Source organism: Notothenia coriiceps, unplaced genomic scaffold, assembly GCF_000735185.1.
Source record: "Notothenia coriiceps isolate Sejong01 unplaced genomic scaffold, NC01 NC01_scaffold00003311, whole genome shotgun sequence".
Lineage (NCBI taxonomy): Eukaryota > Metazoa > Chordata > Actinopteri > Perciformes > Nototheniidae > Notothenia > Notothenia coriiceps.
The window spans coordinates 280,567-305,623 of NW_011336012.1; the positions used below are offsets into that span (position 1 = coordinate 280,567).

At 41.4% G+C, this 25,057-nt stretch overlaps 2 protein-coding genes across 2 annotated transcripts in view; one reads left to right on the forward strand and one right to left on the reverse strand.

Moving 5' to 3' along the window:
- The window catches only part of psmd1 (proteasome 26S subunit, non-ATPase 1), a 58,811-nt gene that overhangs the window by 7,527 nt on the left and 26,227 nt on the right, over nt 1-25,057 (forward strand). The window contains exons 5-12 of the mRNA XM_010766389.1: nt 1,025-1,122; nt 3,098-3,209; nt 3,425-3,621; nt 3,933-4,028; nt 5,483-5,547; nt 17,128-17,242; nt 19,603-19,719; nt 20,974-21,076. Of these exons, the coding sequence (XP_010764691.1) occupies nt 1,025-1,122; nt 3,098-3,209; nt 3,425-3,621; nt 3,933-4,028; nt 5,483-5,547; nt 17,128-17,242; nt 19,603-19,719; nt 20,974-21,076 (903 nt within the window). The remainder of the gene's footprint in view (nt 1-1,024; nt 1,123-3,097; nt 3,210-3,424; nt 3,622-3,932; nt 4,029-5,482; nt 5,548-17,127; nt 17,243-19,602; nt 19,720-20,973; nt 21,077-25,057) is intronic.
- htr2b (5-hydroxytryptamine (serotonin) receptor 2B, G protein-coupled) lies at nt 6,917-13,895 on the reverse strand. Its single transcript, XM_010766381.1, has 4 exons — nt 13,393-13,895; nt 12,485-13,080; nt 9,424-9,624; nt 6,917-8,692 (listed from the first exon to the last, which is right to left on the reverse strand). The coding sequence occupies exons 2-4, from the start codon at nt 12,744-12,746 to the stop codon at nt 7,746-7,748; spliced, it is 1,410 nt and encodes a 469-aa protein (XP_010764683.1). The 5' UTR covers nt 12,747-13,080; nt 13,393-13,895; the 3' UTR covers nt 6,917-7,745.

A 25,057-nucleotide genomic window follows, 5' to 3' on the forward strand; every position in this document is an offset into this window, starting at 1 on the left:
GCATTATTGTCAGTCTGTGTTTGATGGACATGTTCCTTTTAAATCAATTGAAGTATTATAAATACTACACAAAGTACTATTTAAATGTAAATACACATCAGATACCATTAACGTTTCATATTAGTCTCTAAAATTTGTTAAAGCCAAGCTCATTCTTTTAAAAAACATAATTGCATTTTTTTATTTCAGATTAAAGATGCTATCGGACAAGTTCTATTGTACAGCAACCGTACTCCAGTAAGCGAGCAATCATCGCATATAGAGGTTGGAGACTTTGGATGTGTAGGTCGTAAAACAGACCTGTCTGGACATATACCGAGCCGCAGCCAATGACCAAAGACCCTAGGGTCCGCACACACATCGACGCACAATATGGTGAAAAACAAAGACAAAAAACATTTTAACACGCAACGGAGCGAGTGTGACGTCACGATATAATTTCAAAGAACACTTTCCACAACAGTCTTCGGTTGCGACCGTAGAGCTCTGAACAGTAACATTCAAGGTTAATAGATACCTTGTACTTTGGGTCAATTTGTGCCATGAAAATTACACTTGAGCGAGGCAGGAGCCCAGAGTCGGGTCGGAGCAATCTATCACATCCTCCACCCTGATCATTACAGATCACCGTTCTTAGGTTATGGTTACAACTCATATACATGATCAGAGATAACGTACAAATCAGCCCAAGACTGCGCGTGTTTATCACCAATCAAACCAACACCATGACTGGCGGAGAAACCCTGCCAGGAGAGGGCACCCATGGATGAGCCAGGAGCACCTCAAAAAGACTGGGTGCTCAGACCCTACTCTCTCTAACACCCTGACACTTACGTACATGCGCTGGACCACACACAGGCTAAAACAAAGACCGTAGGATTCGTAAGAAAGTTTATGCTGGGACACAACCGTCATCGGCAGATCACAAAGACACAGCGAAGAAGGCGTACAGAAGAGGAGAAGCTGATAAAACCTGACATCTTATGGTAGCTCAGGATAACAACCGTCCATCGTTCAATCCCAGCCACCACCAAGTGTATCTCGATGGATTTACAGGTAGAGTCAGCAGAGAGAGATAGGAGACATCTCGTCCTATACCCATCCGACGCACCTGGGACTACGGTAAGAGACGAGTACAGTATCTAGCACAGGTTCTCTGTGTCCACAGTCACTAGAGGAGACCCAATGACATTGACTCTTCACAGCCCCACGCGTCCATACCACCACCAACCATCAGGCAAAGAAAAGCTCGACAGCGGCTCTTCTTCTCCGCAGGCTGAGGAGGTTCAACATGGACTCCAGGATACTCTGTAACTTCTACAACACACATTAGAGAGTAATCCTGACCTTCTACAGAGTGACACCATAGAGGGCCGATATTCCCTCAACACTTCTAAGCGAGGGTTGCAGCGACTATAAGAAGTCCATCCTGTGCACTCTGTCTTACATTGGTTGTACAACAGCATAGGAGGATCTCCTGACTGGCATGCACTCACGGCCTGAGTACCAGATTTTTAAAAGCACTACACCAAAAGAGAAGTGCACTAAAACAACACATATCGTAAGGCTTTACAGAGGGTGGTGAAAACAGCACAGAAACATAACCAGGACGGAGCTGCATCCGCTGGAGGACCTTATCTCGCCAGCGGCATCAGGAAGAAATTCCTTCAGATTACTGATAGACCTGTCGCATCAACCCAACTACAAACTGATCAGTTTCGCTGTCATATGGCAGGCAGTTCACGGAACGCGAACATGACTCGTGACAAATGACCACCAGATTAACAGACAATATAGACTGCAAACACCCTGAACTGCTGAGACAACAGCACATGACATTACATCTAGAGTTTCTCACGTAGCTAAATTTTGACGTTTAACGTTATATTCGTTCGGTACACACGTGTACCGAACCCAAGGGCCCGTACGGAATAATTTCGGTACGTGTACCGTTACACCCTACTAAGTAGCAGATGAATGTTATGGATGTTGTTTCAACAGTTCAGGTGCGTTTGACAGTACCTTATTGTCTGTTAATCTGGTGGTTTTGTCCGGATGCTGCGGTAACGCCTGCCAGATGGCAGCCAAACTGAACAGTTTGTGGCTGGGGGTGATGGAGGTCTTTTAATAATCTGGAGGGATTTCTTCCTGAGCCGCTGGGCGGTAGAAAAGGTCCTCCAAGCCGATGGCAGCTCCGTCCTCGTTATGTTCTCTGTGCTGTTTTCACCACCCCCTGTAAAGCCTTACGATAGAGGCGGGTGTAGCTGCGGTACCAAGGCCGTGAATGCAGCCAGTCAGGATCCTCTCTATGGAGCACCTGTAGAAGGTCAGGAATACTCTCTATGGTGCACCTGTAGAAGGTCAGGATACTCTCTATGGTGCACCTGTAGAAGGTCAGGATACTCTCTATGGTGCACCTGTAGAAGTTACAGAGTATCCTGGAGTCCATGTTGAACCTCCTCAGCCTGCGGAGGAAGAAGAGCCGCTGTCGAGCTTTCTGATGGTGGTGGTGGTGGTGGTGGTGGTGGTGTGAAGAGTCAATGTCAGGTCCTCAGTGATGTGGACACAGAGGAACCTGAAGCTGCTGACTCTCTCTACCGTAGTCCCATTGATGGCGATGGGGGCGTGTCCCTCTCTCTGCTGCTTCCTGTAATCCACAATCAGCTCCTTGGTTTTGCTGACGTTGAGATGGAGGTTGTTATCCTGGCACCAAGATGTCAGGTTTTCGACCTCCTCTCTGTACGCCTTCTCGTCGCCGTCTGTGATCTGGCCGATGACGGTTGTGTCCCCAGCAAACTTCACGATGGTGTTTGAGCTGTGTGTGGCCACGCAGTCGTAAGTGAACAGGGAGTAGAGGAGAGGGCTGAGCACCCAGTCTTGAGGGGCTCCGGTGTTGAGGATCAGGGTGGAGGATGTGAAGTTTCCCACCCGCACTGCCTGGGGTCTGCCCGTCAGGAAGTTCAGGATGACAAAATAAAGTATCTTTGAACCTTGATTACTGTTCAAGTAAAGGGAACCAGCTGTTGTGAACTAAGTCTAATAATATCGTTGAAGTCACTGTCAGTTGGTAAAATGTTTTTCTTCTTGTTTTTCACAGATTGTTCGTCATGGTGGCGCCCTTGGCCTTGGCTTGGCTGCGCTGGGAACAGCCAGACAGGATGTTTACGACCTCCTCAAGTCCAACCTCTACCAGGATGATGCTGTTACTGGTGTGTATAGAATTTTCAAGCATTTAATCTGAAATAAAAAAATGCAATTATGTTTTTTAAAAGAATGACGCTTGGCTTAACAAATTTAGAGACATAATATGAACGTTAATGTATCTGATGTGTATTACATTTAAATAGTACTTTGTGTAGTAATTTAATATACTTCAATTGATTTAAAAAACATGCCATGCTGACAATGCCATGCAACCTCTCAGGTGAAGCGGCAGGCTTGGCTCTGGGTCTGGTCATGCTGGGCTCCAAGTCAGCCCAGGCCATCGAGGACATGGTGGGCTACGCTCAGGAGACGCAGCACGAGAAGATCCTGCGTGGCCTGGCAGTGGGAATCGCCATGGTGATGTACGGACGCATGGAGGAGGCTGATACACTCATTGAAAGCCTCTGCAGAGACAAGGTAAGGCTGAGCATGTCACATCACTCTTTTCTGTCAGTTGTTTTATATTCAAACAACAATAATATGGCATTGCACAATCATTATTAATCCCAGAAAGAGGAAAGGGAGTGTATGCAAACAAAATCTGTGTAGTTTACTAGGTACTTGCTATAAACCTTTCATAAATTATGCAATTTTTAAATGTATGATGTTTTGAGTTCTGTACATTTTCCTGTAACTAAGTCTTGTATGTCAAGTCACAGCTGATGCGCTTCCTTTCTATAAGGGCTAGATCTGGTCTTAAAACTGGCTCTCCTTGCTCTCTCTGATAGGACCCCATTCTGCGGCGCTCTGGTATGTACTCAGTGGGAATGGCCTACTGCGGCTCCGGGAACAACAAGGCCATCCGACGCCTGCTTCATGTCGCTGTAAGTGTTTTTTTAATTGGCCGTCTCCAAAACACATTATTCAAAGAGAGGAGTACGGGTTTGTCGTTCTGTCAGTGAAACACTGCCAACAGCCAGGGCTGCACATCTTTGCCTGGCATAATTATACAATTCATTTCATAATAAATTATATTTTTATATTGCTTTTCAAGGAGTCAAAGTCCCTTTTTACAATATAGTATAATAATAATAACTAGGGATGTCCCGATCACCTTTTTTTGCTCCCGATCCAATTCCGATCATTTTATTTTGACAATTTGCCGATACCGATTTTTCCCGATCCGATCTTTATGCAATGCATTAAGAGAAAAAAAAGCATTCAAGTTGTCCCTTAAGGTTATTTTTTTATTTAAATTGGATATTCTATCCAACATGGATATAGCTTCTTTCTTTCACAGCAGCATTGGATCAGTTCAGTTGTGCAGCATTGGATCAAAACAAAATAAAGCTTTCAGTACTCGTTAGCTTACTGCTACAATTAGACACTGCGCCCTGCCCACTCTGTTGCCAGATTTGAGAGAAATAAGCAACCAGGTCTATGAAAACAAGCCCCAAAGAAGCAACACATACATGATGTTCTGTAATTTGAAACCAAAACTAAGGCCTCAGGATGACTTTAAGACTTGAACATGGTCATTTTTGTTTTGTAACATTGAATACAAAAAAAAAAAAATCACGTGATCGGATCGGGACATCTCTAATAATAACTGTGATTTACGCTTTTTAAAAGAGCCACGATAAGTTTTATATAAGTGNGTTGCCAGATTTGAGAGAAATAAGCAACCAGGTCTATGAAAACAAGCCCCAAAGAAGCAACACATACATGATGTTCTGTAATTTGAAACCAAAACTAAGGCCTCAGGATGACTTCAAGACTTGAACATGGTCATTTTTGTTTTGTAACATTGAATACAAAAAAAAAAAAAAATTTTTTTTTTTAAAAATCCCGACCCCCGATTTTTTTCCTCCCGATTCCGATCTTTTGAAAATCACGTGATCGGCTCCGATCCCCGATCACGTGATCGGATCGGGACATCTCTAATAATAACTGTGATTTACGCTTTTTAAAAGAGCCACGATAAGTTTTATATAAGTGAAATATTTTGTCTTTGCTTAAACCATACGCTTCAGTTTTTAACATATCACATCAGTCTACTGTTTACCTGAGTTTATTGTAGGATCCAACATTGCATCACTATGATGATAGTGAATGTATGTATATGCTAATCATGGTGCTTTCAGTACAACACGGGTGAGGACTGTGAACAAAATGTTGTCCTGTAGGTGGCAGCTTAATACAAGCTCATAGAGGGTGTGGTAGTGGAGCATGTTCCTCAAACTACATCAGGGAGTTAAATCATTGAAGTTATTTGCAAGATATGATGACTCTAGGTTTCCACTTTGGTAATTTGACCTCTTTACTTCTCTTAATGAAGGTGAGTGATGTGAATGATGACGTCAGAAGGGCTGCTGTCGAGTCCATTGGCTTCATCTTGTTCAGGTAAGGACAAGAATGCTCTGAACTGTCTGTTTAGTTTGCATAAATCCACTACATGCTTTTCTCTATTGAGCCTCATGATCTTAGCCAAAATGTAAACATTCAAAATTGCGTCTTTTTAGTTTGGATCATTTTGATGAACGTGAGAAATGAATTTCTCAAGATGTTCAGTAGAAAGTATTGTGTTGGCACAATACTGAAGCTAGTGTTCTGGAATACGTGTATATATTATAACTATAGCCAGCTCTATAGTTAACTTTTCATTAGAGATTCACCTGAAATAGATTCCGTTACACGATGTTCGGGGTAATCTCCTACTTGGTCTGATGTGTTTATGGCAAATCTGACACTGAAGTATTTTTACTGGTTCCTGCTTTCCATACAAAGTGTAACTCTTTAACGAACACTTACCTTTGTAGTTTGCTCAAGCATGAACACCTTCTCTGAGATAGGAGAATTTGGATGCACTGTTGTCTGGAATTTAATATGTTCCTGGTTTTTGTGGAATGTGTTTCTGTTTCTGAGAAAGCTGCATATACTTGTCATTCCCACATTTTTGTTCCTGGCTATTTATGGAGGTACATCAACCTTAGACTGACATAAATGTACCCATCAGAGATTGGGGCAGGATTAAAACGGAGCGCCTTTCCACCAATATCAGGAGGTAAAGTCTAAGCTTGGATATTTTGCCCGATCAAATGGCAGACATTGTTTAAATCTTCACTGTTTACAAAGCTTTAGAAGCAGAACAATTCAATTGGTCTCCTGTTCCACAACTTCTTAATGGTTAAAGCAATGATAAAGCAATGATAACCCCCCTAACATGTACATTAGCACAAAAAAAGACTACTTTCAGTACAAAGAGTCTCTGTTTTTTAACAATGAGACGAGGTTGGTCTAGGAAATAATTAAATGGTAACACACTCCAAGCTCGCATACCAAGTCTCAAAGTTTGCTCCACATTGATCAAACACTGTTTACATTTTCTTAATTAAGTTTCCGTTCCGCTGTTTATACTAGCATGTATTTGGAATTTAGCATTGTCTTGCTTTCAAAACTGCTCTTCAAAAGCATGAAGGGTCTGTAAAAAAGTGTTTTTGCCGAACACACTGTCCCACAGTTTTCTTACTTGCTGTTTGCCAATCTTTTGAGGCTGTCTCATTCAGCATTTGTTTGGCTTTACTGTTGTGCTGTTTCATGAGAAAGATATTTTACTTGGTGCTGAAATAAAGTAGCATAAAAGTGTAGACATAGAAAGGAAAAACATGGATGCTGAGAATTGTTATAGTTTTCTTTCAGTTAAGCATCATGAAAAAAATATTGTATTAAACACATTTAGGATTCTATTTAATATGAAATGTTGTTCTTTATTATATACAGTCTTTTATTTGGAAATCTCCTAACATGTCAAAACAGCAGGCTGCAATACATATACAAGAGTGCTTGTCAAAGGTCCAGTAAATACAAGTAACATTATCTCGACAGTGCAAATGTTGTCAGTTGGAAAATAGATTTGAAATGTAGACTTGTGTTTTCTCTTAACAAAATATGAGCATGTGGTCTGAGATGGTTTACAGCATATTCAGAAAGCCCAAGTTGAAAGAGTCATAAAAGTCATATATATTATACTGTATTCATACATAATTCCAGGTTATCTTATCATGCTTTCATTCCTTACATTTTTGTCTGGTGGCTTGAACTTTTAAACCTTTAATATCATTGTTTCCTAACCTGTGGCCTTTTTGAGTTGACCTGTAAGGTTTTGTAACATTTTAAAATGCAAACTGTCTTCTGGTATGTTATAAATTGTCTTTAAACCGCAATTTGACCTGTCTAAAAGGCTAAATGAGAAGTATTCTGAACATCTATATACAACATTTAACATAGGACTTTGACTTATGCATTTAATGTTTATTTGAAATGATGAATGCCTTATTTGTTTAAAGTGTATTATTGATGGAAGCAGATGTACATCAGCAGACAGGTTTAATCTCCTCTTTTTCATTCTACAGCAATGCCCTTTTGTTAAATGATTTGTCAATGAATTTGAGAGTAACCGCAGATTCAAAATTATGCAGTTTGAGTATTTGTTGTAGCTAACCTAGCCAAGTTATGTCGACTTAGCCTTCAAAGAGATACAATGTGGGCAACATAAATCTCACTGATTTAAAGTGCACATTTTGTGTTCAAATCCTCTGTCTCTATACACAGCTGACCTTTTCCTCCTGCTTGCTACCTTCATTTTCAGTCAGAAGCATTGTGTCTAATAAAATACCGTTGACTGACTGCATAGGGGCTTGCCTGCACCTCAGTGGGCTTTGGTAGCCAACGGCTCCAATGCCATTTTTCATGAAAAGTTTAGAGTTTTCTGCCATGGAAGATCGGAATGAAATCCGTGTAAGGGTCCGATCTGCATTCGATGCCCATGGCTGCCTTCCTGGACCATTAGTAGCAGGGTTTTCATAATTACAGGTCATATACCGCGTGAATGCTTCCCTGAACGTTTTGTTGAATAGGGTGTAGACCAACGGGTTTATGCCTGATGACACATAACCCACCCAAACAAAGATCTCCATGAGATGGGCAATGACATGAACGTCACAGCTGGTGCATAATACCGAGGTGATGTTAGTGATGAAGAAAGGGCACCACATGACCACAAACAGGAGGAAGACGATGCCTAGCACTTTGGAGGCGCGCTGCTCATTGCTCAGAGTCTGCATTGACTTCTTGCCCATTGTTGACATTCTACGAAAGGATATTTCATCTGCTGTTGGAGAGTTTGACGTGCCTGCAAATGTTCGTTCTTGTATCCTGGGAAGTCTGCTGTCCAGCATGTTGGGTTGCTCAACTTGCGTTGGCGTTAGAGCTTGTTCTCTTTGAAAAACTGTGGAGATTGCCAGGTAGCTAAAGCGCTGAGACACCCTTGACTTGAGCAGATACACCTTTTTGCGTAACACCTGGACAGTTAGTAGGTAGATGACCATCATGATAGTCAGAGGGATGAAGAACGCCACCAAGGAGCCAAACATGATAAATTCCCGAAAGGTGTCCGTTTTCAAAAGGCATGTGTGGTTACTGTTGAAGGTGATGTTGTTGGGAAGATGGTTGTTCCTAAGCCCCTTTATCGGAATTGGGATTGCGATACCTGGAAAATGACAAGAAGAGTACATATTGGTAAAACATTGGAAATTGTATATTCCTTTTGTAATATCGCTTTTTATTTTTGATTTGTATGTTTCATGTAGACAACAGAAGAACCGTTTCGATTTCATTTTCGCACAGACATTGCTGTTTAATTTCAATTTCACGTGTATGATAGTATTATTAAGTAGTATCGACAAAATGTTCATGTTTAGTTAACGGTTACTGTCAGGAAAAAAAGGCATATTATGATTTGAGGCTTCCCTTTTTGTTTTTAAAAGCAAGTAAACTAACCATCCATCACTTGCCATGATGTTTCTTAAAACTGCTAACAGCAGGAGAGTTGTTACTCTGCATATATACTGAGACTCCGTATAAGTGCTGCTGCCTTCATTCCATCGGAACTTCTGGCTTCGGTCATGGAATGAAGCTCAAATGAAATCAAACCCTTCAGCAAAACCTGCTTCTTTGAGTATTTTGTTTACTGGGCATCAAGCATTGATCAGTAATGTGTCAGTGAATTTGGCCACATTTTTACTCCCTAACCCTCCTTTCCATTAAAAACGTAGGGTGCGGTTTGTATACTATCTGCATCCGGAAAATAATTCTGGGTCCACAAACCAGGTCTGCCATATATTTTATGTGACGAAATAGACTTCTGGAGAAATAACTTGTCTAAAGTAAAAACCACTGCAGCGTTGTAAAAGTTGAGGAAATCTGATTTGATATGCTTACCAATGGATATGAGCCACACCAGTGCAATTTTCACCATCGCTTTGGCTCTGGATTTGTATTGGCTGTGTTGGATTGGCTTCTTGATGGCAATGTAGCGATCCAGTGAAATGGCGCATAAGTGCATGATGGATGCAGTAGAAAACAGCACATCGAGGAACAGCCAAATGGGGCAGAGGGGCTCCGGAAGAGGCCAGCCGGAGTCTAAAGAAAAAAGACAAGAAGTGAATTAGTTCAGTTGGACAGTAAGCTGTTGTCTTGCGGTTATCTTTTTTTTTTAATATAATTTGCTATTCACCTATCTGTGGTTGTTGTAATTGGTAAATCCCTATAATCTTATCATGATCAAACTGATTTTATTTTCCCCAAAGATGATTTGGTCTTACAGGAGGCCATTTGGTCATTTACAGGAGGTTTGCAACAAAGGCTAGGATTACAAGTAGCACCCACACAAAATATTGCTGTTTATTTATCCTTATGAGGAATGGGTTTACTGGAAAAAGGAGGGTTCACTTACTGTTTATGGAGCTAAAAGCTCATTATGAAGACGTGCTGGCGACTACGCTCAACAGTAGAGTTTATTTTCAGTTCCAGGCATAAAAATTGGCAAGAAACTATTCTGGCTTTTGTCCTGTAGACCATTAACATTACTAAAAATGTAATATTCCTTTTACATAATTGTGTTTTGTTGTGCTGCCTACACCAGTTGTCACACTTGGAATTATTGAGTCATAGTTTTGATTAGGTTTCATCTGGAAAGCTTATGCATTGACACATACTCCACTTGTTCTCAAAGTAGATCCTCTGTATGTGTTCTGTGAAGTGTTTTATCCAATGCCAAATTCAATAAACACTGTAGCTGGCAAGCTCCAAGTATCTGTAGAAGGGAACATATTCTATTGCGTTTAATTGAATTATAAACTTAAAAAAGCAAATGTTCGTGATCCTACTGCAGCTGGCCAGCACTAGTTATTTGGGTTTACTTTGAAGTCATTCAGAACATAAGGTAAGGAAATCAGCAAAGCAGTGTGATTGTTTGTATTTTTCAAAAGGTTGGCTTTTGAAAATGCTCAAACACCATTTTATATTGAAATAGTTTCATTGAGGATTATGATCAGCATTTTCTGGTTGCACAAGGCTGTGTTCAGTACCTTGCATAGGAACTCATTCTGTTTGTCACATTTGTGAGATTGCAAATCTCAACTGCGTCATTATATTAGTATTAAGTATACATCTTTTTGATAATTGTATGTATGTTGTGTAATATAGCACATACAATTAGCTGTTTCTTATCCTACCCAGTTATGTGTTGTAAAACATTGTTTGCTGTGGTTTGTCTTGATCTTTTTGGAGTATTTATTTTACTATTCCTATTGTCAATAGTGTGGCTTGTGTTTATTAACCAAAACTCCCTGCCATAAAACTTATGAAATGGAAAAAAAATACATCTGACCTGCAGCTCTTTTTAAAGAAAAGAAAATGGAGAGGCAGAATAAATGATTGTTTGATCTAACTATTAGAGGCAAAAACCTTGACTCAGTCGGCAGTGTAGTGTGTTGAGGGATGATGCCCTGCAGATGCAACACTTGGGAAAGCAAAACTAAATCATCCCTTTTTATAAAAATAGAATCTTTAACTTTTGTCACGCAGTGCTATATTTTACATTTACAGCACATTTTAAATTTGCCGATTTCTTGCTTCTTTTTTTTTTAAGGTGTTCCCTGTATGCTTTGACTTCATCTGCCAAGCAGATGTGGAAAATTCATGACTCGACAGTAATCTTCAATGCATTCCTATTGTTGCCTTGCTCTTTCAGGTTTACATTCAAGATGTTCATCATCTTGGATTTGAAAACATCAGATTTTCACAAAGTCAGATAAAGTAAAAGCTGCAAAAGATTGAGTCACATTGGACTGCAGTAAGGTTGCTTGTCCCAGTGTCTGGTTCAGAAGACATTTAGCCGACTTCATTGACATTCAGCAATGGAGCAGCAAGCAAACACAAGTCCCACTGACATGCCTTGCATCATTGTGCTGCCCCCCATTTCAATGACCGATCTATTTTCATTACAGTTAACTTAGTTTAAAGGTCATTAATTTGAAACTCAGTTTGCTATCAGCATGCCATACTGTTGGCTCATTTAAAGATTGTCTTCCTAGGGACTGCCTTAAATCCTCAATTACAAGTTAGTGAACACACTCACTTTCAAAATGCTGTTGTTGATTAACACAGTGTAACAGTATAGATGCAATAGTAAATTAATTGCATGGTCTTTACTCATGTAGCTTCTGCATTAGGAAAAGATGAAAGCAGCACCTGTGACCGCTTTGACTTAAGCAGGCCTTTCAGCGCTACACATCCAGTTCTCATGCAAAACAGAAAATGTGAGACAGGCCACACATAGACCAGCGTCACTCAGTGAGAGACGTAATTATGTTTGGGCTTATTATGCTTCAGTTGAATTAATGGGGAATACTAACTAAAACATAGCTTTGTATGATAAACGTTTGAATTGGTAGCATGTCGCTTCATTACCACCACACTGTCACTGGAAATACATAAAACAGTTTTTGTACTGTTGCTAATGTGCAACTGCTCCCACCGCACTGCCAGAGGAAGTAGCATGTTTACTGTCCACTATCTGTGGTTATATTTCCTTCTCATTAACTTGTTGAGTGATTATCAAGATCGTATCTAGTGTTGCTTACAAACTATTTTTATCGTCTTTGCTATGAGAGAAGTATGCTGGTCTGTTTTCCCTTGTATATTAGAAAGGCAAAGGAAGTAATTCCAAAAACGTTTAATGTTCCACTCAACAAAAACACATGGATTACTTTCTTGAACGTGTTTTAGTAATGGTTTGCGGGGTTTTAATTTTGTTGTATCGTAATGTCATTTATCGTATAGTTCAGTATTTCTTTGGATTGTTAACAAGGAATTGATTTGTGCATAAGCAAAGACATGTTTTCTCCCAGTAGGGTAAAGTTTTATTGTTTTTGTCTAGCAGAGGTTTGTTTCACAGATAAGACAGGTTTTCAAACACAGGCCCCTATGCTAAACTTACTGTAGAGAACGGTGACGAGGGCAATGGGCATCACTAGGAGTCCCACCAACAGATCGGCCACGGCAAGCGACATCAGAAAGTAGTTTGTGGCGTTCTGAAGTTTTCTCTCAAGTGACACAGCGAGAATGACCAGGATGTTTCCTCCAATAGTGGGGATGATGACCATGACAATAAGCAGGGCGGCCCATTTCAGCTGAAGCTCAGGCGCTTCCCCTGACAGCGAGCTGTTGGCCTCGGGCGGAGCAGGGACTTCTTGAGACATGGTGCTGCAGAGATTACAGCAGGCCTTAGCTTGGGTCTGGGCTCTGATCTTCCTGGTGTTGGACACTCGGTCAGCATGGTCACTGCGTCCTACAGGCAAGGACAGTTCAAGGTCGCTGCACAGGATGCTTCATCCCCATGTGCACTGTACAACAAAAAGGAGTAGCTCAAAATCAGCAGAGGATCCACCACTTCGAGGGGGACAAAAAACAGGTCCACAGCACAAGCTCCAAAGCTGGTTGTAATCCCAACCTTATTGGTATTTTCCCAATGAGATGTCAGCAGGGGTCCTCACTTTCCCAGGCCGTTGGTACTCTTTTAATCCTCTGCGGGCACTTAAAAAAACAAACATGTCTGTATAAGGAAAGGAAATGTAACAAGCCTTCCAAATGTATTTTTGGAGTCTAGTTAACTTTAGAAATAAACGTAATATATTACATTTTTAATGGTCTTATATAAAAACAATTGTATCTAAACATACACGTGTTAAAGTTAATAAAACACAATGTTTTTTTTTTATACAACTAGTGCATTAATCAGGGATATGGAATTTTAATAATCTGAGTCAAATAACGCAATCAAACAGTATTAAATTAAAAAAATGACACGGTTAATAAGCATTATCATGATTCTGTAAGTTGTCTTACCTGCTCTTGTAAGTAGCATCTGTTGTAAATTTAAGTTCCTCGTTGATGTTTCAACTCCATGAGTATTTTTCCGAGCCGCTACGTTTTCACCTTTATAAAACACTTGAGCAGTATTTCTTGCTGGGAGAACAGTGCAGCTTAACCGATGCATTTCAGTCTTAGCACACTTCTTAGTTTAACATATTGTTTAAACTCCCGAATCATCCTTATATTTTCCGCCCTCCGCAAATAAGAACGTGACAAAAAATGTCCTCCTTCAGCGGTTAATCCTAAATCTGTCTCTGTCTGAAGCAGTCCGTGATGTGGAATTTGTTTTCCTTCCACATGTTGGAGGATCCCCCAGTCTCGCCTCGCATCACCTACAGCGATCACAGGTTTAAAACTTTCAGATGTTGTGGCTCCTCCACCTCTCTCCCATTCCCATTCGCTGCCTCTTGTTAACAGCCTGTGATCAGCCGCGCTCTCCCCCGTCTTGTCTGCTCTCTCTCTTCCCCTCCCTCCCCTCCGTCTTGCCCGTGAGTCGCACTCTGTACAAAACAGATGAATGTCTTTGTACTGGCAGTATGCCAGTGGTTCTGGGAGGTAATTTCCCTCAACACAGCCGCCCCACTGTTTATATTTGTCACTTTCTGTTCACTCCTCCATCCGAAGCATTGTTGGGGGGTGTGAACGGGGTTTATGGGGAGATGCTCTCTGTGTGGGGAGGTACTTGAAAATTACACTTGTACCCCATTGCTGTTTTTAGTTTGTCTTCTGAGCTCAAATGGTCGTGTTGGGAATGTAATTTTAAACCGCCATCCAATTTTCTTATACATGACTTCTTCTGAAATGTATTCCACATTTAGTTTTTTTCCTTTGATCTTTCCGCATAAACTTTGTGTTTTCAATCAGTGTACACTTTGTTTTTTAAAGCAGATGCAGAAAATAGAAATAAAAGCTCCTTGGCGTTTACAGAAACCAGATGATGATTCTTAACAATACAATGTGTGAACGCCAGTAACATCTGTGTGACCCTCTGTCTTCCAGTAAACCAAATGTTCCTAGTGATAATTCACTTATAGTGCCCCATAAGAAAGGTGGTTTAATAAATGCAGTTATTATTTGAATTACCCTGTTCTCTTTTTGCTCCTTTTTAAATGGGTTGCTTGTTAATGGGTTGGCTTTAAGACTTTACATGTGTGATTGCTGGTGAAAATCTGAGTTCCCCCAGCCAATCTTTACTATTTGCTAAAAAAAATCTCTATATATTTTTGTTTGATGCAAAGAACAGCTGAAGGTGTGCTAATAGCATGATGCTGACTTCTGCTCTAGCCCATCAAATGCATGCCAAACAGGCACAGTCTTTTAAATCATATCCACTCTTGCTGACTGAGATTGCAACATCGGTTGTCAGATCTACACATTTTGCAGACTTTCAAACTGCTGTAGCAATTGGCAGTTATTGTTCTTGGGAAACTCCGTATTAGTGTTGGGTTGTATTATGTTCTCTGGGAGGTATGCTAATTAATACAAAAATAATTAAAACAACAATTCCCCCGATGCTACTTACAATTTCTCTTGTTTCTCTTTTGCGAGACAGTTGATTTCCTTTTGATTTTAATTATAGTGTTGACTATGAAAGCCATCCAGCCTCTTGGCTTGTTTATTGCAACATTGTCCAGGTTCTTTCACAATGTGTTAGGGTTTGGAAAAGAGAGGAAGCAAGCTAATGAGATCTGCCCCCTTACTATGCGGGTGCATTAGTAACTGCAACAATCACGTGGCAAAATCGTGGGTGTGGGGTGAGTTATTAAGTTACAGCTGTATCAGCTTCTGTCACTCACCGTAGTAGCTGTGAGGCATGCACATATAATCATACAGTCCATTAACCGGTCAAGTAAAAGCCTCATGAATTTTTGTAACCTTTTTTAAGTAAATATTTCACATATCGCTTCTATGACCAAAGTCTTAAAGCACACATATGGTAAAAGGGTCGGAGTACAAAAGTACACTGTGGATTGCAGAAGGGTTCAAGGTCTTCATGTTTCCAAAGAATAAATAATAGGTTTTGTTAGATTTAATTGTCCTTATCAGGCTGAATGGAATAGCAAGCCGTCACAAGATTAACATGACATCTTTTTTTATTATCTTTTCTCATCTGAGGTTTTTAGGCACAGCGCACATTATGAAGATATTTCAATTAGGCTTGACATTCAGGCGTCATTGCTTCACTGCCTTTTTAAGAATAAAGAAATGCAGGATATTGATTCCCTTTTTCCATCCAAGTTCTTCCATTTTGCCTGGGATTAAAGGTAATTGGGTTATCTTTTATCTAGACAAGCTTTAAAAAGGCTTTAGATTCAATTATTTGTTAAGTTTTAGTTCTCTGTTGATTTTAGACTTTCATCCTAGCATTCTTGATGTTAGACTGGTTGTAATAAAGGGAGCAGGACACAGTTTTTCAAAGTGTGAGGCGCGCCTCCCCTGGGGGGCGCCAGAGAGCTTCAGGGGAGGCGCAGCGTGAGACACAAAAGAACGAGAAAAAGACGAGTAAAGTGACACTGTGGAGACCGAGTTCCCCCACCTCACCAAAAAGGCTGTAAAAGTGCTCATTCCCTTCACCTCCACCTACCTGTGTGAGTGCAGGTTTTCCGCACTGACTTTGATCAAAAGCAAGTACCGGTAAAGGCTGCAGCCAGAGGATGATCTGCGTTTATTCCTCTGTGCATCAAAGACGCAGACTCATTGTTCCCACTAAAGTAGGGGTGAGTGTAATAAGGAGGCAAAGTTGACGTTCAGTGTGTTGCCGGGAGCATATAAGGATTTATCCACCATGTTGAAAATGTTAAAAAAAATATGTCTTGAGAACACGGCGTGCGGAAATATACGGGTCGTGCTGCAGCTAGATGTGCCTGTCCTCTGTAAGAAGGTGTCGGCGACTGACATGCAAGGAAGAACGGCTGTCCACAGGCTGTTCCAACTTTAACAACTGTATTAACTTCCAGGGTAGTGAATTGAACATGCAATTGTAATTGGGTGTGTGGTATATTTTCATGCACGGACACGCATGTTCCACAACACACAAACTGAACAACACTCAATTTTCCGATCGCTACCAGCGTCCTTGCGATCTTGTTATAATAACAGTGCACGTTACTGATGCAATATGGTTGAGACCATTCGGGCTTATTCTAGAGGGGTGCAAGGAATAGTCCAAGTAGTGGGGGAGTTTTATACAATATGTTCAAAACATAAAAATAAAAAGGTTTAAAAAAGTTATTGTTTAATGTTTTAAGGAGGTGACGCTACTCAGCCAATCAAATCGGTGCAGTCAGCACGATAGATTCAAACACACACAGAGACGAGACAAGAGGAGAGAAACAGTCGGAGTAATTTCAAATGGCGGGAAGGTAGACAGCGAAAACAGAGCATTTAATTACCTTTTCTCTTACTGGACCTCTTTGAAATGCAATTGAATACCCCTGCATTATAGCAACAACAACAATAATAATAATAACAGCAATAATAATGGGGGGGGGGGGCGCGGCTGTTCTTATATTCTCTGAGGGGAGGCTCACCTACCCACACTTTGAAAACCCCTGCTATAATGGATTGATGAAAACACCCTCAATTGAAAATGTGTGTCTGAGGATTCAGCCAAGTATGAATTAAAGGGAGTGGAAGGATGTATTTAGGAGTAAGTTCAAGTGCCTTATTGTTGACCTGCTCTTAATGTCTCCCTTTGTCTCTCTTCAGGACCCCTGAGCAGTGTCCCAGTGTGGTGTCACTACTGTCAGAGAGCTACAACCCTCATGTGCGCTGTGGGGCGGCCATGGCCCTGGGCATCTGCTGTGCTGGGACCGGCAACAAGGTGGGCGCTTTGACCCAAGTTTTTCTTTTCTTTAATGGTGTTGAACTGCAGATACAGTGTATTAAAAATAAAGGGGCTACCTGGAGGACTAGATGCTGTCTTATCTGATTATGGACTTTTAAAATGAAACGCCCGACAATTTGGGATTTAACACCGATGTGTAAAAAAAAAAGTGGGCAAATCTTTAATATTGGTTGTCTTAAAAAAGGAGAAAGCCATTGGTCTGTTCTTTGCTCTGGTCAATGTATCCCCTCTGGCTATTTGAGAATGTACCACGTCTATACTCCAGCTCCCATCCAACATACTCTACATAAGGGTAAACCGTCTCGCTTTGGGTTTCTTCCATTTTTCCCCATTAGCTGTGGGGTTTCTTCTTGTCTGATGTTAGGGTCCAAGGACAGAGAGTGTCCTACTCATATTCTGTACGAACTGTAAAGTCCTCTGAGACAAATGTAAATGTTTGATATTGGGCTATATAAATAAACTTTGATTGATTTTCTACCTACTGTAGAAGTTGCAGGTTACAACAGTCTCATTTAAACCTAATTTGCTTGAAGACAATTGTAAATCATATAGTGTGATCGAAGGCTAAAGTCCTGCAACTATGAGAGAAGCGATCTTACTTGTAAACTATTGACATTTGCAAAGTTCAGAAATGAGGAGCTCATTAATTGTGGAAAGTTCTGGTGGTAAATGTGCTGATGGAACGGTCCAAATTGGCTCAGAGTCACCAGGCTTCACGATGCCACGGCGTCTGGGTCAATGGAGTCCGAAAGGAGAGTTAAGAAGACAGGAGTCGGGGGTGCTGCCAGTTCCTGAGCTGTCTAGCTATGTGGGCTGATCAGACTCAGGTGCCATAGCCTAACCCGAGTCATGGATCACTGCATCCTGATCCCTGAAGCACCAATGTTAATGTTTTTACCGAGAAAAGAGCCACTGCTTGGTTTTTCCAGAAAAGCCCTCGAGCACATTTGGTCCTTAATGAAAATAATGATGTTGTGCCAAGAGAAGTGGGTCACCTATCCGCCATCATCATACACCTGGGGCTTTGGCTATTTTCTTACTATAAATGTGAAAGAAAAAACGGCACAGGAAAACAGTTTTGACTTTGCTTTAGTCGGTTTGTTTATACTGATTTCATGCCATAATTAAAATCTTAAATAAATACTTCTTTAGGGAATTGGATGTTAGCATTGTTCCCTAAAATCCATCCATCATTTCAGAATACTGTCATATGGTCCACTTTTTTTATAAATATGTATGAATATGGTATTTATGTTGTGGTAAAGTGTGTACTGCACTGTTCCAATTATTTATACAAGCTTCTAGCCAGTTTTTAACAGTAGTAAATTGAATGTGATTTAAAGTTCACCTCGGACGAGGCCAAGCCTGAAGAAAACAGTCCTACATTCAAAATGGATTAAGAAGATCTAAAGCAACCACATTATGTGTCGTCCTGCTCTGCTGATTGAGCCTGACAGTAAATACCCTCAATTAAACCCCTCGACAGCCTATCAGGAACAGGATGTGGTCAACTGGTGTTGGCTTTACACTGAGTTATCGTCCCGGTACACGGCTGTCTCGGCCAGCTGAGCCGGGCGCATGGATGAAACACGGTTTATTTTACCTCCGCTGTCATCATCCTCGTTTGTTTCTCTTTCCTCTGCGGAGCTGACGCCTCTTTCTGAGGCTGGTGGTGTGGGTTACAGCCATTACTGCTCAGCTGAGAACAGAAATAAAAGGAGCAAAGGGGTGGACCTCCCTTATTTCTTCATAGGCGGGTCTTGTCGATAATGTTACTTCGTTCCCCTGGGCAACCAGATATAGATGAAACTAATCTCATTAATGTGTGGTCTGGATGTCTGTGTTAATAATTCCTTTTCCTGTATTCAACCATACGAAAGTGTTCCCTTTTAGCACACAGCTGCTCGTACAGACGTATAATATATATAAAATGTTTACAAGTGAAAAAAAAAATCCAAGCAGGTCATGCTCACTAAAAGAGGTCATTAGTGCATCCTCTTTTCAAGCTATACTAGGCAAATAACATTGCAAATTACTTCCACCCTCTGATGAAACTTACCCTATTTTTTATATATATATCAATACAAGGATTACATTCTAAAGAAACGTTCAACTGCCCAGTGAAATTGTTGCCAAATATACATTTGCCTCACTGACTGAACAACCCCTTATAGAGCTTGTAAACAATCCTCTACAACCATATGTACTGCCAAATTGGGTAGAAACGGTTGATCATATTAAAATGATGTGCTTAAAGAAGAAGTTGCCCTTTGATTGAGAGAAACTACAATTTAAACAACATTACCAGCTTTTCTGTTCTGCTTTTATCTCCACAGGAGGCCATCAATCTGCTTGAGCCCATGACCAACGACCCGGTGAATTATGTGAGGCAGGGCGCCCTCATTGCCTCTGCGCTCATCATGGTCCAGCAGACCGAAGTCACCTGTCCCAAGGTAAGATATTCATGTTTGCTTGTTTATTTTACACTTATTGAAACACCTTATTTATCAATGAAATGGCTTTATAGCCTTCAATCAAAACGACATGGATCAAGTCTTTTGTCGAGAGATCTCTTTCATAGGTCTATCTGACATTAAGCAGGGCAGGGAAAGACCAGTGCAATTGCTTACTCAAGAGTGAGGACAAAGAAAGGAGAAAAGGGGAGCTGCTTGACCAAAGACAGAAGGCATTCAACGGTTAAGACCAAGGGAAAGAAATCTGTGTCATGTAAGACTTGAGAGTGACTAGTCCAGGCCTAACTGCACGCTCTCACCCTCGGAGCACCTCATACTTTGTCATGGACAGTTAAGATTTGCCAGACACATTTTCAAAGACTCCTCATCTGCACTGCAACAGTCCTTAAAGCTCAAGGTAGTGAGCAGGATTGTGAAAGAGGCAGTGGAATGTCAGGAGGTATAACATCCACGGCTGTTTATTTCAAAGCCCTACTCTTTGTAATTTCCAGCTGTGCTTCACAGTTGTTGGCAGAAGTATTAGACCTTTTAGTTTCTCAGTGGTAAATTGCCCAAATTGGCTGCGTACTACCCATCAGTGTTAACTCTGTTCCCTGTGGTAATGACGGGACTCCCACATGTACTACATCAGGTGCGTGTGGCATTGTGATGAATTATGCTGACAGTGTGCTAGTTTGAAAGTGTCACAGGTCGCAATATGCTTAACATAAACCTTCCCCTTTTGTTTGATGGGGCCCTGTAACAGAAAGTCACAGAGTTGGCAAAAAAAATGCATCAATTCAGCCTTTTAAAGCAGTATTTAAAAGTGTTAGGGGGTTCTAGGTTAACCTAGTCTTATTTGTATATTTGTGTTGCCAAGAGTTTCCAAGGAGAAAACTAATATAGAAATGTAACTTGTTGGAAGTAATACAGCCATCATTTGTGTAATGCTGTATGTAGAACATGTGCATGATGAGTAATCCACTTTAACATGGAGTAGCAATATATTTTAGAGCAGCATCCATTTGTGGACTTGGCGATCAGTCAATCAAGAGAAATAATTGCTTTTTTTTTCTTTTTTCAAACACTTTTGATAATAAATGTGATTTTATCACGCATAAATAGACACAACAATAACTGAACCTGATCCAAAGCATCAGACACAAATTCAGTGTTTGGGTTTGCTATTTTGCTATTGGTGTCATAACTTCAAGTGTTTCACATTAACACATTTTCATCCCCTCTCTATTCTAGGTGAACCAGTTCAGGCAGCTTTATTCGAAAGTGATCAACGACAAGCATGATGACGTTATGGCCAAGTTTGGAGCCATCCTGGCCCAGGGAATCCTCGATGCAGGTTAGTTTCCAAACAGGAGAGCACAAGACATATCGGACAGATATGTGAGGTCTGGTAACTGGAAGGACACCATCTTGATTTCATCAGAGTTCAATGGGTTTTTCCATGGCTGTCACTTGAAACTGAGATCAATCCGGTCTGTGGTCCCACCTGCCTCCGTGTCTTCACCCCTCAGGGGGATACCAAAACACCCACATGCTTAATTAGTGTGTGTGTGTGTGTGTGTGTGTGTGTGTGTGTGTGTGTGTGTGTGTGTGTGTGTGTGTGTGTGTGTGTGTGTGTGTGTGTGTGTGTGTGTGTGTGTGTGTAATGCTAATCAAGCGAACTCGCAGTAACCATCTCTGGTTGGCCACCGTGTCTCTGGAACAGATCATGCTAAGGTGCATTAGCGCCTGGCGTCCCCCCCTCAGCTCCGGTCTGCTCTCAGCCATATGGCCCGTTGGTCTCTTGGTGATTACTGTTTGTCTGATGGTGTTTGTGTGTCTGTGCAAGTGTTTGTGGACACAAGCATGCAGCATGTGTTTTATGTGCGTGGGGTTCTAGAGAGCTGAGCCTCATCACATGGAGGGCTACACACTCGCGTACATGTATGTATACACAAACCCTCGATGCAGCCAGGAGCAGAAATCCATTTTCTCGCACCAACATAAAACCCTGTGTGCCGAGCCAGACAGAAACCAGCTCTGTTTACACACTGCTGTCCAAATACACCATCAGGTGTTGCAACTTACACAAAGTCAAGTCTATCTGAAGTATTTGCATGTGTACTTGAAAGGAGAAGTGCAGCGCATGTGTTTTTGAGATGTTGTGACTCATGAATGTTTTTCCTCGATCATTAAGTTGCCTCTTGATTAACTCAGCCCCGCTTGCGGCGATATCTGATGGTTGATTTTGTTCCGAGCAGATTAGCCATCTTGATGACAGACAGGACCCTAAATCATATTTCAAATCAGGCACATTAACCGTAATGAACTCGGCAAACATGCCAAGATGACCCTGCGTGAGACCATCCAGACAAAACCCTGACCACCGGTTTCATTTTTCATGCAGCGTGAGACCATGCAGACACCCCCCCCGCCCCCAGCTCCCTCATGCCGAAAACTCCAGCTCTCTGTGTTAACCTTAACGCATGTTTTCAGTAGGATTCAGTGTGTATCTTACAGGTTTAAACCAGTCATGCAGGGAACACACCCACTCCTGTTTGACTGTCAGACATGCTCAAGCTTGGTGTGGAATGTTTTTAGTATCCTGGTTCTCCTTGGGGGGGGTTGGGCGGTTTTTGAGGTGCCACGGGTAATTGTATTTAAATTTGACGGGAGGCGGTAAAAGGCGTTAGAAGTTTCAGTTCATGATCCCACTGGGTGCCCATTACCCAGGAAATGTCAGTCTCTTGTGGGCTCATTCTCCTCAACCTCTACATGCTCCATTTCCAACATGTAAGACTTTTCCCCATGACTAATGATGGTCCATGAAATTTGTATTTATTTTGGGGTTCCTTCCAAACCGTACATTATGCCCCCTTGTTTTCATCTTTTTCAAAGTGGACACCAGCAATGCAGGTTGAATGTTGGTGTTGTAATTGAGCACCTTTTTAGAGGAAAATCACTTTCTATCCCGGGGGCCCTCACAACTCTTGGGAAATGAAAGTTGGGGGCCCCCACCAAACTCAGAGTGGCAAAAAACAGCCGGGTTGGGGAGGGGGCCTAGGTCAGTGCTCTCAACCTTCTTCTCAACTTTTAAGAGACTCTTAAAGCACCCAGTTGTGGGTTGCAGCAGGCGGAACCTTGTGACCCTCCATTCTTGCCGAACGTTTCAGTCCCGTCGGCTCGGGAATTGTCCTGAACCCTGGTTTCAGCATGTCAAGATTGGCTTTGGTTTTAAAATCTCCCCAAGGGCCTCAGAAAAGAAAGTGGACCCGTGCAACCAAAGTCAAGCAGAATGATTTAAAGCCTGGCATTGTCTTCTGGATAACCTTCTGCCCCTTGGTAACCTTCCCCATTTTTTTTTTAAAGGACGTTTTCTTTTTCATCCTACACTAATGACGGATTCCACCCTCGCCTGTCTCCTGCCCAAGTCTTCCCTCCCCATCCTCTTGTCTTCCTTTTCAAATCCCCTTCCTATGTTTGGTCCCAGAAAAGGCCAAAAGGGAGGGTTGGTGACCCTTTTTGGTAGTACCGGTTCCAAGGGTTAGCCACCCCTGACCCTGTTGCCTTCACCTTTTTTGTTCAACTCTGCCGGGACACGTCTGAACCCTCCAGGTGCCCATACTGCCTCGCACAGAAAAAAACTGAGAGGAATGAGGGCCCCTAATCCCTAACATTCCTGGAAACCGCAGATGGAACGGTGGTTGGCTAATTTCCTTGGGACATCTGAACACACCTTGGAGCCTCACATCATCAAAATGATCTGACTCAAAACGGTTTGAAAAAAGCCCCCTGTAGACATGCCATTCCCCTGGAGGTAGTTGGGCTCCACCCAGTTTTGTTCTTTGTAAATAATAAATCAATCGTATTCGGAACAGAGTTGAACCCGACCCGACGCCTTCTCAGGGTGGTGACCAATCCTGTCTCTGTGGCCCTCCATTAACCTTCCCACTATTTCATTTATATGTACTTGGGCCCACTGTAAATTTTTAATATATTATGCAGCGGTGATAAAAAATGGATGGTGGCACAATTTCCCTTTTCCCCCGAAGCAAGTGTCTGTGTGTTTGGTCTTTTGATGGTTCTTGGGTGTTGAGTTGTGTTTGTTTCACAATCAGTTAACCAAGTAATGGAAGGTGTTTTTACAATAAAATAGATTTTTTGTTATATGGTTACAGATGCAGGTTGGCTCTTAACTTTTGGGGCACATCTTTAGCTTTTTGAATTTTGCTTAAAGGTTACTTTTAACACTGAAAGTTTATTACGATTTTGATTACCATTGGAAAATGTTCAATGGATTCTTAAAAGCAGTGTTTTTCCCTTGGTATAAGCTCATCAATTAGAATGCCAGCGATTATTTCGAATATTTCGTTTACAGTCTCCATAATCGGAAAATAATTTTTTTAAAAATTAGGATTTATTATATTTTTAATTATTATTATGTTTTTTTTTTTTTTTTCTGCTTAGTTTCCAACGCCAAAATATAGACTAATGCCCTAACAATAGATAGTACTAATAATGTGTAAATGCCATTTGGTTCACATGCCACACAGAGTTTATTTTATTGTAAACTTGGAGGAAGCAAGCAGGCTGCCTACCACACCGACACCGCCCTTTTTAAACTTGTCCTTATCATCTTTGAATTTACAATATATGTAAGGTTGTTACCATCAACACTGACCACTCTCTTCCCTCTCCCTCTGTCCAGGGGACGTAACATGGACCCATCATCTCTGCCCAGTCCAGGACGGGTCACCTCCACTATGCAACAGTGGTCGGCTTGCCTGGTCTTCACCCAGTTTTCCTGGTTTCTGGTTCCCTCTCACTTCTGTTCCATTGGCCTTCACACCAACCTGCATTATCGGCTTCAAACAAAGGACCTTAAGGTCTGAGCCTGGCTAATCAACTGCTGGTCGATTGGTGTGGTCAGAAGACGTGTGTGTGTGTAGAACAACTGCAAGAATGTGACCTTTTGTTCTAATGCTAATTAAAGACAATAGATTCAAGGTGCCCTTTTTTTACATTGTCCCATCCTGATCACTGGGTTGCAAAACGCAATTGAGTTCAATTTATGGATAACACATGAAAACAGTAAGTGTGTTCCTGTATGGAGGAAACTTTTTAAAATGTGCAACCAGGGAACAAAGGAAGCAGCCCAAAACTTCTGGGTTTTTTATACAGAGGCCAAATGAAATGGCTGGATTCAACATTTAACAGCAAAGGATCCTGCATATACATTTTCCAATATAGCAGGAATTTAGTTAAATATTGGTTTTCAGGGCACTCTCCGACTACTTTTTTTTTCACCACCCTACTGAGGAATACCAATCAAGTCCGT